We start from the raw sequence: 12,424 nt of genomic DNA, 5'->3' as shown, positions 1-12,424 counted from the left end.
TCCGTTGCGGGGTTAGAGTAAATTTCTTTTCGCATTTCATGCCATCTCATCTCACCTCACCTGTTGCATCCTAGAAAAATTGTGATCAGGATACCCTCCACTCGAAAACGTGCACAATGTCGTCTACTGAGTATGTACTACACAGACTACCCCGTTGGAAGAATGACAAAAGCTAATCCTCCGCTGTGATCTCGTAGATTTCCCCGCATTCGGGCCTGTCTCTTTGACATGGACGGCCTTTTGCTCGACACAGAGGATAGATATACCATAATGACAAACGAGATTCTGCAAATGTACGGCAAGCCTTCTTTGCCGTGGTCCATCAAGGCTCAATTGCAAGGAAGACCTGCTCCTGAGGTATCCATCCACTTCTGGAAACTTGTTCGTCACACAACATTGGCTTACTGAACCCGAAAAAAAGTCGAGCAAAATCTTCCACGAATGGGCCCATCTCCCCATTTCACACGAAGAATATTCGCAGAAACAAGTCGAGCTTGCGCCAAAGTACTTTACCGCATCCAAGCCCTTGCCCGGAGTCGTCAAGCTGCTGAACGACCTTCGCTCGACGGAAAATACCGACAAGCCGGTGTACATCGCCTTGGCCACATCGTCCCACCGAAAGAACTATAAGCTCAAGACGGACCACTTGGCCGATCTCTTTGCCCTCTTCCCAGAGCAAAGGAAGGTCCTAGGTGATGATCCCCGAATCGGACAGGGACGTGGGAAACCACTGCCGGACATTTATCTGCTTGCGCTTGAGACTATCAATGACGAGCTCACAGAGCGAGGAGAAGAACTCATCAAGCCAGAGGAATGCCTGGTATTTGAAGATGCGGTACCCGGCGTCGAGGCTGGCCGTCGAGCCGGTATGCAGGTCATCTGGGCCCCCCATCCCGGCCTACTGAACGAGTACAAGGGAAGAGAGGATGAGGTTCTTGCCGGATTGACCGGACAGCACAAAGAAGAGGAGAAGTCGGAACCGGAAAAGGAGGTCCAGTCTCTACAGGCAGAGAGATTAACCCGGGGTCAGCACCCTGGCAAACTCGGCACGCTAAAAGATGGATGGGCTCAAATTCTTCCCTCGTTGGAGGATTTCCCTTATGAGCGGTATGGTATTACAATCACGTAGTTGCAAATAGCGGGTTTTATTTTGCGTACTGTTTTCTTTTTCTCCAGGACATATTTACGGCCATGAAGATAGAAAGAACATAGAAAGATACCTAGATGAAAATAAATATTATCCATACGACTGTGATTTAGTTGACCAGTTGACATGCAATTTGAATGAAATGTGAGAACTGGAAGTAATAATATTTTTACAGGGACCATATCTTGAGACTATTGTCGTATTTCTGGCGTCCTTGTTCATAGTCGGGAAATTGCTTCTGGCCGGAGCATGTCGCCAGAACGCTGCTCCCCGGATGCAGGACTGAGCTTGTAACTGGGTCTGCATCAAATCGTTAGCCTCGTTCGTGCTCTATAGCTTGGGGTCAAAATACTAACCGCCATGCATGCTGAACTCGTATTGGGGTTTCTGAGCACCTATGGAAGCAAATGGATTGCTCCAAACTCGGACAGCCCCATCTGTTCCTCCTGCCCATATTTCATGAGACTCCTGTTCGCCCGTGGCAACAACGTCTGCTTTCATGCGCTGGTTGGTAAGAGCTTCTCGTCCCTCTAGCCATCCCAAGAGCTGGCCGGTAACTCGGATGTCGTATATTAGCATTCCCTGACTCTTGCGCTCTGCAATATATAGATATCTTCCACAAGGACTCCACAAAAGCTGCGTGATCCCACTACCGCCGATATGTTTATCCGCCTCTGTTTTGGCGATGCAAAACGTTCCAATAAGCTCTCCGCTTCCTCTCGACCCATAAAGTGCAACATGTCTCGTGAATGTGCCGGCTGCTAGGATCCCATCTCCAGCAGGGTTCATGGCTAATGCGGAAACGATGCCTTTCATGCCCACGCCGCCGCCGACAATCTGCTTCCGTTTACTCGGTATGGTTGGAAGTCTAGTGACTGGTCCCTCATTTCCTGGTCGAGAAACGTCAAAAATACAGATAAGGCTATCCGATCCGGTGATAAAATGTGACCCGCCGAGATGGGATGGGTAAAGGATGGAGTGTGGTGTGATAAAGGCTTCGGTAGTTGGATTTACTAGCGAATATGTTCCCAGCGTCTGTGGCGCCAAAGCTGATGACAGCCTTATGGGATGATCGCGCACTGAAGAAACAACGAGAGTGGTGGATGGGTCTTGAAGAGAAAAAAAAGGATAGATTGCCGTGGCATATACCGGCTCCGTAGAGGGTATCGTCGAGTACGGCTCCAGCTGCAGCGGCTGCTCCCTCTCTTCTAGGAGATCAGGTGGCCTATTGTTGTCAGTAAATGGTACTACCATAAAGCAATATGCAATACGTGGGCTTACAGAATAAACGTTCGAATATGGTTGTCTGCAGAGTTGGTGACCACGGTGGTACCATCCGGGGTCCTGAGGCAATGTTAGCTTCCAAAGTCCTTCGAAACATGGCCGGAGTCTTTACCATTCTGCATGCTTAAAATAATTGGAGTCTGCTGTATCGTGTATGCCAGATGAACCGTCTCGCGAGTCTGACGAAACGGGAACCTCTGAAGCTTCACAAGTCGCAAGTAATTTTGGATCCAATTCTGGCGCTGGCTCTTCGTTCAACTGGGTCGGAGACGATGCCATAGTGCGGGGATGCAGTTACTCGCAAGGCTAACGACGTTACAAGCCATGGGGTTGGTTTCTCAGTTCTATCACGCAGTCCTTCATATTCATTGTGAGCTCTATACTGTTGGCCTGGAAACTTTACATGGAAAGACCGGGCGGTGTTTGTATTGAGGAGCTAGTCCATATTTGGAATAGTGGATCTCTACTTGAGCAATGCGCTGCGTGGCAAGACAATGGATGAGATATGATATGCTTGCTTATAGAGAAGAATCCTATAATAATTCAGAATAGCCAATAGACAGACAAGAAGACTTTTCAAATTATTTAACAATACTATTGCTCAAAGTCCATTCATCAATGTATTCGGTCGCGGAGCCAAGGATATACGCTAATCCCAAATGGGAATAGTGGCACAAGCTTGGCGACTCGACCAACTTGTTTTCATCCCGACGGCTTCGGGCTTTCTGCTGCAACAAAGAATCCGGGCTGCGAACGCAAGGGGCTAGGCGCGTATTTCCGATGACCTACTCTGTTTGACCGATAAAATACTATAAATACCTATTACGCCATGTTCGGCGCCAAATCCGCTGCTCCAGCCGCTGGCGGGCTCTCCATCAACACATCATCCGCCAATTCGTTATTGTGAGTGACGCCCCTCCTCCATCAGCCGGTCTTCCTTTGCGAGTGGTTTGGTTCTGCTTCGTCTTTTCTCGGGGTTTGGGAATGCTTGGAACGCACATTTTCGCCAGTACAGCGCCTCCGAAGACGGTAGCAGGAACAAACTTGAAATGGAAGGCGGATTGATGGCGGGTTGAAAACTCACCAGTCATGCTAACAACACTCAAGCTCCAACACAGCAGCTCCTACATCCCAGCCAGCAACGGCAGGGAGTCTCTTCGGAAACCAGCAGCAGAAACCCGCCGGGAGCTTGTTTGGAAACACGGCAACCCCAAACAACACGCAACAGAGCGGCGGAAGCCTGTTTGGTGGCCAAGGCTCGAATACGACCGGTAGCACGCAGCAAAGTGGAATGGCAACTGGAAGTCTGTTTGGGGCGGCCCCAGCGACATCGCAACCGCAGGGTGGAGGGCTGTTCGGAAATACAGCCGCAAAGCCTGCAGCAACAGGCCCGAGCTTGTTTGGCAACACAAACACACAGCAGACCGGAGCAGCAACAACCGGAGGAGGGCTTTTTGGGAATACCAACACCCAGCAGCAACAAAGTGGCACCACCGGAGGTGGTCTGTTTGGCAATACCAACACAGCCCAAACAGGCACTGGGGGCGCCAGCCTCTTTGGTGGAACTCAAGGAGCGGCAGCTCCGACACAGAACAAATCGCTCTTCGGCGCAGCCCCGGCTACCGGTGGCACGTCTCTTTTGTAAGTGCCACTTCACTACTACTTCAAGAACTCTCACTAACTTCATTCCAGCGGTGGAACCCAAAATGCCGGCCAGCAGCAGCAACAACAGCAGCAGCAGCAGCAAAAACCTACACTATCTATATTTGGAGCTCAAAACGCGACGCAGCAACAACCACAGCAACCGACTTCTGCTCCAGGGACGGTTGTTCAAGGGGTTAGGGTCGACGCCAGCAATTTACTTCCGACAACGAAATTTGAAAGCTGCGCCGACGAAATCAAAAGAACCATTGAGCAGATTGATACGTACGTGCTAAGCCAATTAAATATGTGCAATGAGGTCACAGACCTTTTGCCTATGATTGCCCAGCAAGGGAGTACGATACCCAATGATGTCAGCTTCGTCGAAGGCAAGCTCGAAACTATGCAGCATGCGCTCGAGAACGATGCTCGGGATATCAACCATGTTCGCAACATGGTGACGCGGAATGCCGCCGAGGCTCAGGTCGCCTTCCGGGCAATCGACAATCTCAAACTCCCGCTGCAGTACCAATCTTCAAGCGGAGGATGGTGGTCAGTTCCCGAACAACAGCTGTCTGAGCGCCAGTCCCTGCGGTCATCAATCAAGAACCGAAAAAGTACACTCGCATTACCACATGGCGTCGAAGGGGATTCTTCTACGACTGACTCGATCGACGGTGTGCCCGTCAACCTGGTCGAGTATTTCTCACACCGGTCCGATGAGATGTCGACCGTTCTCGACGGCTACAAGAAGAACCTAAAGGAAATCGAAGACCATCTGTATGGTGTCGAGAGCTCCCTGAGCCGGCAGATCAACGAGTTCACGGCGTCGCGCAACCGAGACAACACGCCCAATGGCAGCACTGCCAAGTCACAACTGGCGGACCTTGCAGCAGCTCTTGGCGATGTCGAGGCTGGAATTTTGGGGGTTGCAAGCCGACTGGGGGCCGCAAAGGAAGAGGTCCAGGAGCTCGCTATGGGGCCACCGACCTTGGGTCTTGGTCGTCTTGGCTAATGTCTTGGATTAATGACTGTACACTACTATTCCTCTTTACTACATTTCTATTCTTGCATGATCATCCATGATGTGGCCTTTTGTTGGAGAAAATAAAGCGGCGTACTTAGCTGGCGTCTTTTTTGAGTTGGTTTTTATAGCAGTCTCATAATTCATTACATTTAATTGTCACTTGACTGCATCGTTGCGTAATCTAGTACAACTAGTTAGTTAGACCCTCCACGAAACCATAGTAGCACGTCGATCCCCCGGGCCCGCGGCTGTTATCTCCCGCGTCTCCATCCTCCATCATCCATCATCCATAGTTCCATACAGATACTCGGCACACCGCTCGATACAGAACAAAGACTGGCAGACTGGCAGTCTATGTTTCGGTCCTCTAACGACTGGATCATCTGAGAAAGCACTAGTTTGTGGGACACTTGTTTTCGATGCTATTATTATTGCGCCATCCACTGACGTACCCGCAGACGCGGTGTACTTGAATCCGCTGGGTCAGCCCAAGGCGACGGACAAGTATTGCGATTCGCTGGACAGTCGCTGGGGCGTGTTGCTGTTCAACTACGACTACAATCTGGTCTTCTCCGGATTCATCATTGATCTATACAGAGACAGTCCCGCCGCCGTGGTCACGGAAGACGTCATGAAACTGGGGAATAATGATGTTATGTGGGATTACTAAGGCGAGGGCGAAAGAACGATGGCGAAATCCCGTACCCAAAACCAGTCCCACTCTGTGCTGTCATATCATTCTCATCCTCGATCGCGCAATCGGGCCAAACTGCAGTGCTGCGATGACCAGAATAATGCGCCCTCGCCCAACCGGGCAGAATAGGAGTCATCAGAATGGAGCGCACTTTATATTTAGGCGAGTGGGCGTCCGGCTCTCTATTTTCTCTGTTTCCTTCGATCAGACTGTCGAACAACCGTCCCAAATAGAGTTCTGAAGCTGCGCAGATCCGGGGAAAGAAAAGAAGATTTGTTATTTATAGACTTTTTTGCTACTACATCATGGCTCCATCACTAGAGGAACCCATTGTGCCGTCTGCCCCTCTGGAAATCCGGAGCAAGTCGCTGGCCAAGGGCACCACCACCAACAAGTTCAGCTACGAACCCGGCCGGACTGTGGTTCAGAAGCACGACACCTATGCCTACGAGGACTTGCTGCCTTCGTTCCCTGACCTGCACTGGGACGCCATCGGCCCTGTGCCATACCAGGAGAAGGGCCTGCTGGGGGATCCGGCCTTCAAGAATCTGTTGGACGCCGCCACAGACGTCTTTGATTATACTCCCAAGATCGGAACTGAGATCCACGGAGTCGATCTGGCAAACTTGACCGATGCTCAGAAGAATGATCTCGCCCGTCTAATTGCCGTCCGTGGCGTCGTGTTCTTCAGAGGGCAAGATAATTTGGATGTCAACGCCCAGCGTGAACTAGGTCGCTACTTTGGCTCTCTCCATAAGGTGGGTGGCTAAAGCACTTATATTGAGCTCTTGTATTAATACTATTGCACAGCATGCGACAACTGCTACCCCCAAAAACGGGCTCGAAGATGTCCATGTTGTGTACACGGGTGACAACTCTCTTGACCAGAGGGCTCTATTTTCTCCAAGTTTTCTGTGGCATTCAGACGTGAGTTCTTCACATTTACCCAAAACTTAGATTGTATCAACTAACGATGCATTCTCAAGGTGACATATGAGGTTCAACCACCATCTTATACTTCCTTGAAGGTCCTTACAGGCCCTCCACGCGGTGGCGGTGGCGACACCCTGTGGTCGTCGCAGTACGCAGCATACGATGCGCTGTCGCCACACATGCAAACCTATCTCAAGGGCTTGACAGCTCTACACTCTGCAGACATGCAAGCCAACGACACCAATGCTCTCGGCCGCACTGTCCGGCGGCCCCCCGTCACAACAGAGCACCCCCTGATCCGCACAAATCCAGTCACCGGATGGAACAGTCTGTGGTTCAACCCAGGCTTTGTCACTGGTATTGTCGGCGTGCCCAAGCTCGAGAGTGACACGATTGTGCGGTATCTGACGGAGATCATTACCGCCACACAAGAAGCACACGTCCGCTTCCAGTGGGGGGTAAACGACGTTGCGTTTTGGGATAACCGAGTCACTGTGAGTCTTTTTTTCAAGTCAGCGATTTACTTTAGCTTCCTTCTAACAACACACTCTAGAACCACTCTGCCTCGTATGGCTTTGCGCCACACCGTCGCCATGCCGTGCGCGTTGCAGCCCAGGCCGAAAAGCCATACTTGGACCCAGCTGCTCGCTCTCAGGAAGAAGAATTGGCTGCGCGGTATGGCCTGCCTGTTGTCAACAAGGATGGAACTCGTCAGTCCAACTACAATGACTGAGTGGAGGTTCTTTGTTGAATAGGGAGCTGGCTTTCTAGACTTTTTATGATATAACGAAAAAACTGCACTTTCCTCTGATTCTTGGGTTTTACGTCAGTATAGACTATGTGCCGGCGGCATTCATGGCGTTGATTGTTTTTTAAAGATAAAATTAGAAATTTTTATATGAATTGGTATTCTTCTCTCTGTTTGTTTTCTAGTAGAGACTCGTTACAAGGGCGTGCCGTCACAGGTAGCGACATGACCTCAACTTCCCGAAGCAACCCCGTTGACACGCCCATAACATTGAACAGTACTTCTCACACCAGTTATATTATGTACTGCTCTCGAGATTCTCCTCTTGAAAACCCCACTCTTGCAGCCAGCGAAAATGACCCTCGAGAAATCCTCTCCAATCTCCGACACGCACACGACTTCTCGACAGACGACAGGTTCATCCAGGACATCATTCACAACGCGCAAAAAACTTCAATTGCTACGCTCCAAAACGAGAAATTAGAGCTCGGCAAGGATGGCACGAAATACTTATTTTCTGCACTGAAAGAGGCATCCTCGCTTCACGCTGGCGGCAGCAGTTTGACAGAGGAAGAGCGCGTCTCGTGTTGTCTCTCCAGCGCTGTGGCCAACCGAGATTTCAAATCAGAACTTTCACATCTCATGACGGAATTGACACAGAGCGTGAATGAGCTGTGCAGGAAAGAAGATCCCATGCTTGTACTGAATGAAGCAATTCCCAAATTGATAGCGCGCGAGACGGCCAATGGTGACGAGGGCCTCGAATTCCCAGGTCATTTCTGGGAACTGCCGGGCATAGTCGAGCAGAATTTTAAGACAGAAAAGCTAGACGCTTCCAAGGAAACCGCCAGTTTTCTCAAGAGTGCCCTGGGATATCTTGATGAGAAGGAGCATAGACGCGAGATTGACAGATTATTTGAAGATTCGGCATTGAGTACAGTGAGTGAGAACCGAAAGGAAAATATTGCGTTTTTTTATTTATTAGAGCTTGCAGGGTTGTCGTCCACGAGACATGTCTCCGCTCTATATTGTTAGTGAAACGCTGGACGCATACGACTCGCCGGATTATCAGAATGATCTGAACACCGCAGACTTGAGCCAAGGTACAGAGAACATTTCTGCAGAAGAAAAACATACCAATGAGCCTCAGAAGCCTACTAAAAGCAAATACTTTTCTTCTCAAACAACGCCCAATACCGATAAAGCTGGCAAAAGACAAATCGATACTGATCATCAAACGACCATAGAGCCGGACAGGGTTGAAATTGAAACAAGTGAAACAGTGCCGGAGGAACCCATTCAAACCAAGGAGACTGTTTCAAATAATCCGAAAGAATCACCAACAAATCAGGAAGTTGTCTCTTGCACCCCCGAATCCAGACACCAGTCACCAGAAGATGTGAACAGTTTTAACATCCCACCATCCCTAGGAACATTATCATCATTCATGCAAACCAGAGGCCACAAAAACAAACGTCGAAAAATCCAAAACACAAGTTCGTATTTCAACGGTCCCACTGCACCTATACTGGATACTAGAAGAGCGACGAACGCCGAGAGGAACCCTCCTGAACAATCAGAACTTCACAAAACTCCCACCAATGATTGCGATTCATATCCTCAATTCCCTCCGAGAGAATCAAAACAGCCTCTACTATTGATTCTTTCTACATCCCTTCTACATACCAATCGCTCTCTTGTCAATTCACTCGAAAGCTTGTCCTCCCCGACATCACGGTTGATATTCCGTGACTACACAACTCGGAATTCAGCCGCGTTGGACTCCAACATCGTCGAAGAAGCAGATATAATTCCTTCTCCTAAACAGGCATTCTATTAACGACCTCTCAACAAACAACTCAAACCCACCTCCCTGGCCATGGCCATGGCTCACGAGAACTCTCGAGTCCGATAAAGGAAAGGATTGTGCGAGTAGCACAGCGATATGAAAGCCTATACATTCTCATCCAGGTCCCGCCAAGCTTGGATACCAAGACGATGTCTTCAATTAGAGAATTGAGCGCATTCTGTCTTGCCCTGAGTAAGATATGTACTATTCAAACACTGCTCGCTCAGCCAGATCACACTCTAGAATGGGTTCTAGCCATAGCTACGAAACACGCCGTGTCTACTACTACTACTGCTGCATCCAGCGAAGGTGGCACCCAAGACGAGACGCTGTGGTCGTCGTACCTCGACGAACAAACCCAATGGGAGCTTTTCCTGCGCCGCGCCGGTCTCAATCCGTTTGCAGCTCAGATTGTTCTCGACATACTCAAAAACAGTTCTATGTTATCTCAAGATGACACTAGCAAAGATGGTCGACTTCGCGACCTCTCCAGATTCATTGAGATGTCTCGAGAAGCCAGGAGGGAGCTTTTCCAGGATGCTGTGGGACAGAGGGTACTGCAGCGAGTGGAAAACGCGGTAGAGATGGATTGGCAAGTTGAATGGGCTATTGATTTGAGTTGAATTACTTTTCAGAAGCTTAAATATATATTCTGAGTCGATTCAGAGAGGAGATTCATTAAAGCCTACCGTCAACATATAAGCCTTTTTCACCTGTTAAAAGGTTGCAAGACTTGAAGGCGACACTTTTTTGTATCAATACATGAAAACGAAATATGCAAAATCGCTGAATGAAACACATCATGCATACACACAAGTCAGATCAGACAGAACCGTCTTGTGCCAATGAGTATTAAAATCTTAATCTGTCCTTCCTTCTTTTTTTTTCTTGCTTTTTCTTCTTTTTTTTTGCGTTGATAATACAGGTGGTTTTATGGTACATTGTTCGAGATCCACGTCAGGACATCATCAAGGCAGTCGAGACGGTGGGCGACAAAGGAGTAATCAAGAATTAGAAATTATAGACGACACACGATTTATTCGTTGATCTTAGCAAGAATCCTACACTTTGTTAGCCTACACAGCTCTTGTGGGTTTTTTTTTTGAATGTCACTCACTCCGAGTCCCTGAAAAGAGTGTATTCATCCTCGCCAACCTTGACAGCACTGCCACCAAACTATTGTCACTGGTTAGTCTTCGCGCACCAATGCCCACCCAGAGTCTATCGACTATATCACGTACCTGAGGAATCAAAACCTTGTCACCGCTAGTCACGCTCATAGGGATCTTGTTTCCGGTGCGGTCGATAGCGCCAGGTCCGACGGCCAGCACGGTAGCCTGGTTAATGTCTTTGAGAGTGCTCTCGGGCAGGAAGATGCCGCTGGCGGTCTTGGCTTCGGGCTTGAGGCGCTGGACCAGGACGCGGTCCAGGAGGGGGACGAGGTTCTTGATGTTGCGAAGGGCCTGTTGCAACAAAAAAAAAAAAATAGTTAGCGACACATGCGCGGAAAGGAAAAAAAAAACAAAGTCAAAGCTATAGGAGCTTTGAAAGCTTGCAGAACACATACCATTGCGACGGTATATGATGTGGGTTGATGAAAATAAGATGCAGATAGCTCAAATATGCTGGTTATATAGAAAAGGCGATTTGTTTCTGGGGTTCAAAAGAGGTCAGAGTGAGGCTTCGACCGCCGGGAGCGAGAAATTTCCAGAATGCCAAGACTCGGGGACTGGCCGGCTGCACGGAAAGTCAAGCCGAGGCCGTTCAAGGGGGTCAGTCAATAAAGATTGTTCTGATAATAATAATTCTTATTGCATTTCTCTACGAGGTCCTTCATGTATACTCTTCATTATTCATTAATTCAACAAGTCGAATTTATTCATGTGGTATATTCTTTGTGGTATGCGACCGTGACATAAAGACAAACACCAACGCCAAACCCGTCCAGAATACAGTACATCACCATCTGCGTCCACCCCCTCGTCCTCTGCCTCCACCGTATCCTCCCTGTTGGTTGTAACCACCACCATATCCCATTTGCTGCTGGTTCCCCTGTCCTCCATAACCTTGGTTCTGCTGTCCCCCGCCGGGCTGTATCATTGCCTGGGCATGCTGCATGAAAGCCATTGGATCCATTGCCGACGGGTCCAGCCCTTGGGACATCATACTGGCAAGCATTCCCTGCATCATATCGGGAGACATGTCTGGAACACCGGGCATGGCCGGCATGGCCGACATCCCAGGCATCCCTCCAGGACCTCCGCCTTGAGCTGGCGGAGCTGGAGCTTGTGGAGCACCTGGCATCCCAGGCATTCCCCCCATCGTCATGAAATTCTGCATGTCGTCCAGCTGCTTTTTCTGGTCAGTGACCTCGTTGCGCAGACCTTGCTGCTTGAGGCAGTAGCTAGCCCACGTAAACTCGTCAAACCCGTAGTTAAAAAAGTCCGTAATGTCTGACCCGGGCCTCCTCCACGGCTTGTCTTCTTCTGAGGGAAAGTCTGTGTCCAGGTCTGTTGATGTGATTGGTTTTCCGGTAGTCGGATGAATAGGATCGGCATCGACATCGACCGTGGACGTGTGGATGGCAGGGTATGCGGCGCCGGATTTCAGTGTCGGTACTGGTCTGCCTTGAACAGGGGCCGCTGCACCAGTATCGAGTTGTGTAGGAATCGACGGAGTGGGGGGCTTTATATCAGCTGAAGCAGATCGAAGAGGTTCATTGGCAACGGCAGCGTGTCGCAGATGTGCCCTTTTTTGCAGTCCGTCAGTCAGTGATTGCTAGATGAAACAAAGGTTCGAGAAACTTACAGGTTTGACGGCGCATCCGCCGGAGCTTCTGTAATAATATTAAAGTCGTCCTAATACCGAAGGTTAGTCGCGCGTAGCAGTAAGACGGCGTTTTTCGTTTGGAAAACTTGCATCGTCCTCTTCCTCTTCCTCTTCTTCAGGCTCGTAGGATTCGTCCGCATTCACGTTTCCTCCATGTTGCGCGTGGCCGTTGGTTTCCTGCTGGGGCGGAAACGAGTCGGCAGGGTCATAGAGATCGTCGTCGTCTTCGTCCATGGTGAGACACAGGTAATGGGATTCAGTAGAAAGCTGCG

General features: G+C 49.5%; 7 protein-coding genes across 7 annotated transcripts; 4 read left to right on the top strand and 3 right to left on the bottom strand.

Annotated features, from left to right (window-relative positions):
• Positions 1 to 116: 116 nt before the first annotated feature.
• On the top strand, positions 117 to 1,129 carry TRUGW13939_05262 (uncharacterized protein; the record flags this gene model as incomplete). Its single annotated transcript, XM_035488426.1, has 3 exons — positions 117 to 130; positions 198 to 357; positions 422 to 1,129. The coding sequence occupies 3 exons, from the start codon at positions 117 to 119 to the stop codon at positions 1,127 to 1,129; spliced, it is 882 nt and encodes a 293-aa protein (XP_035344319.1).
• A 187-nt stretch (positions 1,130 to 1,316) lies between these two features.
• Positions 1,317 to 2,710, bottom strand: TRUGW13939_05261 (uncharacterized protein; the record flags this gene model as incomplete). Its single annotated transcript, XM_035488425.1, has 4 exons — positions 1,317 to 1,447; positions 1,504 to 2,372; positions 2,429 to 2,491; positions 2,544 to 2,710. The coding sequence occupies 4 exons, from the start codon at positions 2,708 to 2,710 to the stop codon at positions 1,317 to 1,319; spliced, it is 1,230 nt and encodes a 409-aa protein (XP_035344318.1).
• A 550-nt stretch (positions 2,711 to 3,260) lies between these two features.
• On the top strand, positions 3,261 to 5,087 carry TRUGW13939_05260 (uncharacterized protein; the record flags this gene model as incomplete). The annotated part of the gene is made up of 3 exons (XM_035488424.1): positions 3,261 to 3,334; positions 3,539 to 4,072; positions 4,124 to 5,087. 3 exons carry the CDS (start codon positions 3,261 to 3,263, stop codon positions 5,085 to 5,087), a joined length of 1,572 nt encoding a protein of 523 aa, XP_035344317.1.
• Positions 5,088 to 6,098: 1,011 nt separating this feature from the next.
• TRUGW13939_05259 (uncharacterized protein) lies at positions 6,099 to 9,314 on the top strand (the record flags this gene model as incomplete). Its single annotated transcript, XM_035488423.1, has 6 exons — positions 6,099 to 6,551; positions 6,604 to 6,720; positions 6,780 to 7,220; positions 7,280 to 7,436; positions 7,692 to 8,413; positions 8,460 to 9,314. The coding sequence occupies 6 exons, from the start codon at positions 6,099 to 6,101 to the stop codon at positions 9,312 to 9,314; spliced, it is 2,745 nt and encodes a 914-aa protein (XP_035344316.1).
• A 158-nt stretch (positions 9,315 to 9,472) lies between these two features.
• TRUGW13939_05258 (uncharacterized protein) lies at positions 9,473 to 9,946 on the top strand (the record flags this gene model as incomplete). Its single annotated transcript, XM_035488422.1, has 1 exon — positions 9,473 to 9,946. The coding sequence occupies one exon, from the start codon at positions 9,473 to 9,475 to the stop codon at positions 9,944 to 9,946; it is 474 nt and encodes a 157-aa protein (XP_035344315.1).
• Positions 9,947 to 10,359: 413 nt separating this feature from the next.
• TRUGW13939_05257 (uncharacterized protein) lies at positions 10,360 to 10,893 on the bottom strand (the record flags this gene model as incomplete). Its single annotated transcript, XM_035488421.1, has 4 exons — positions 10,360 to 10,384; positions 10,441 to 10,499; positions 10,565 to 10,786; positions 10,891 to 10,893. 4 exons carry the CDS (start codon positions 10,891 to 10,893, stop codon positions 10,360 to 10,362), a joined length of 309 nt encoding a protein of 102 aa, XP_035344314.1.
• A 389-nt stretch (positions 10,894 to 11,282) lies between these two features.
• On the bottom strand, positions 11,283 to 12,386 carry TRUGW13939_05256 (uncharacterized protein; the record flags this gene model as incomplete). The annotated part of the gene is made up of 3 exons (XM_035488420.1): positions 11,283 to 12,072; positions 12,132 to 12,159; positions 12,218 to 12,386. 3 exons carry the CDS (start codon positions 12,384 to 12,386, stop codon positions 11,283 to 11,285), a joined length of 987 nt encoding a protein of 328 aa, XP_035344313.1.
• Positions 12,387 to 12,424: the final 38 nt, after the last annotated feature.

Source organism: Talaromyces rugulosus, chromosome III (assembly GCF_013368755.1).
Source record: "Talaromyces rugulosus chromosome III, complete sequence".
Lineage (NCBI taxonomy): Eukaryota > Fungi > Ascomycota > Eurotiomycetes > Eurotiales > Trichocomaceae > Talaromyces > Talaromyces rugulosus.
Note: the sequence above shows the minus strand (reverse complement) of the source record. Positions and strands in the feature narration are given on the sequence as shown.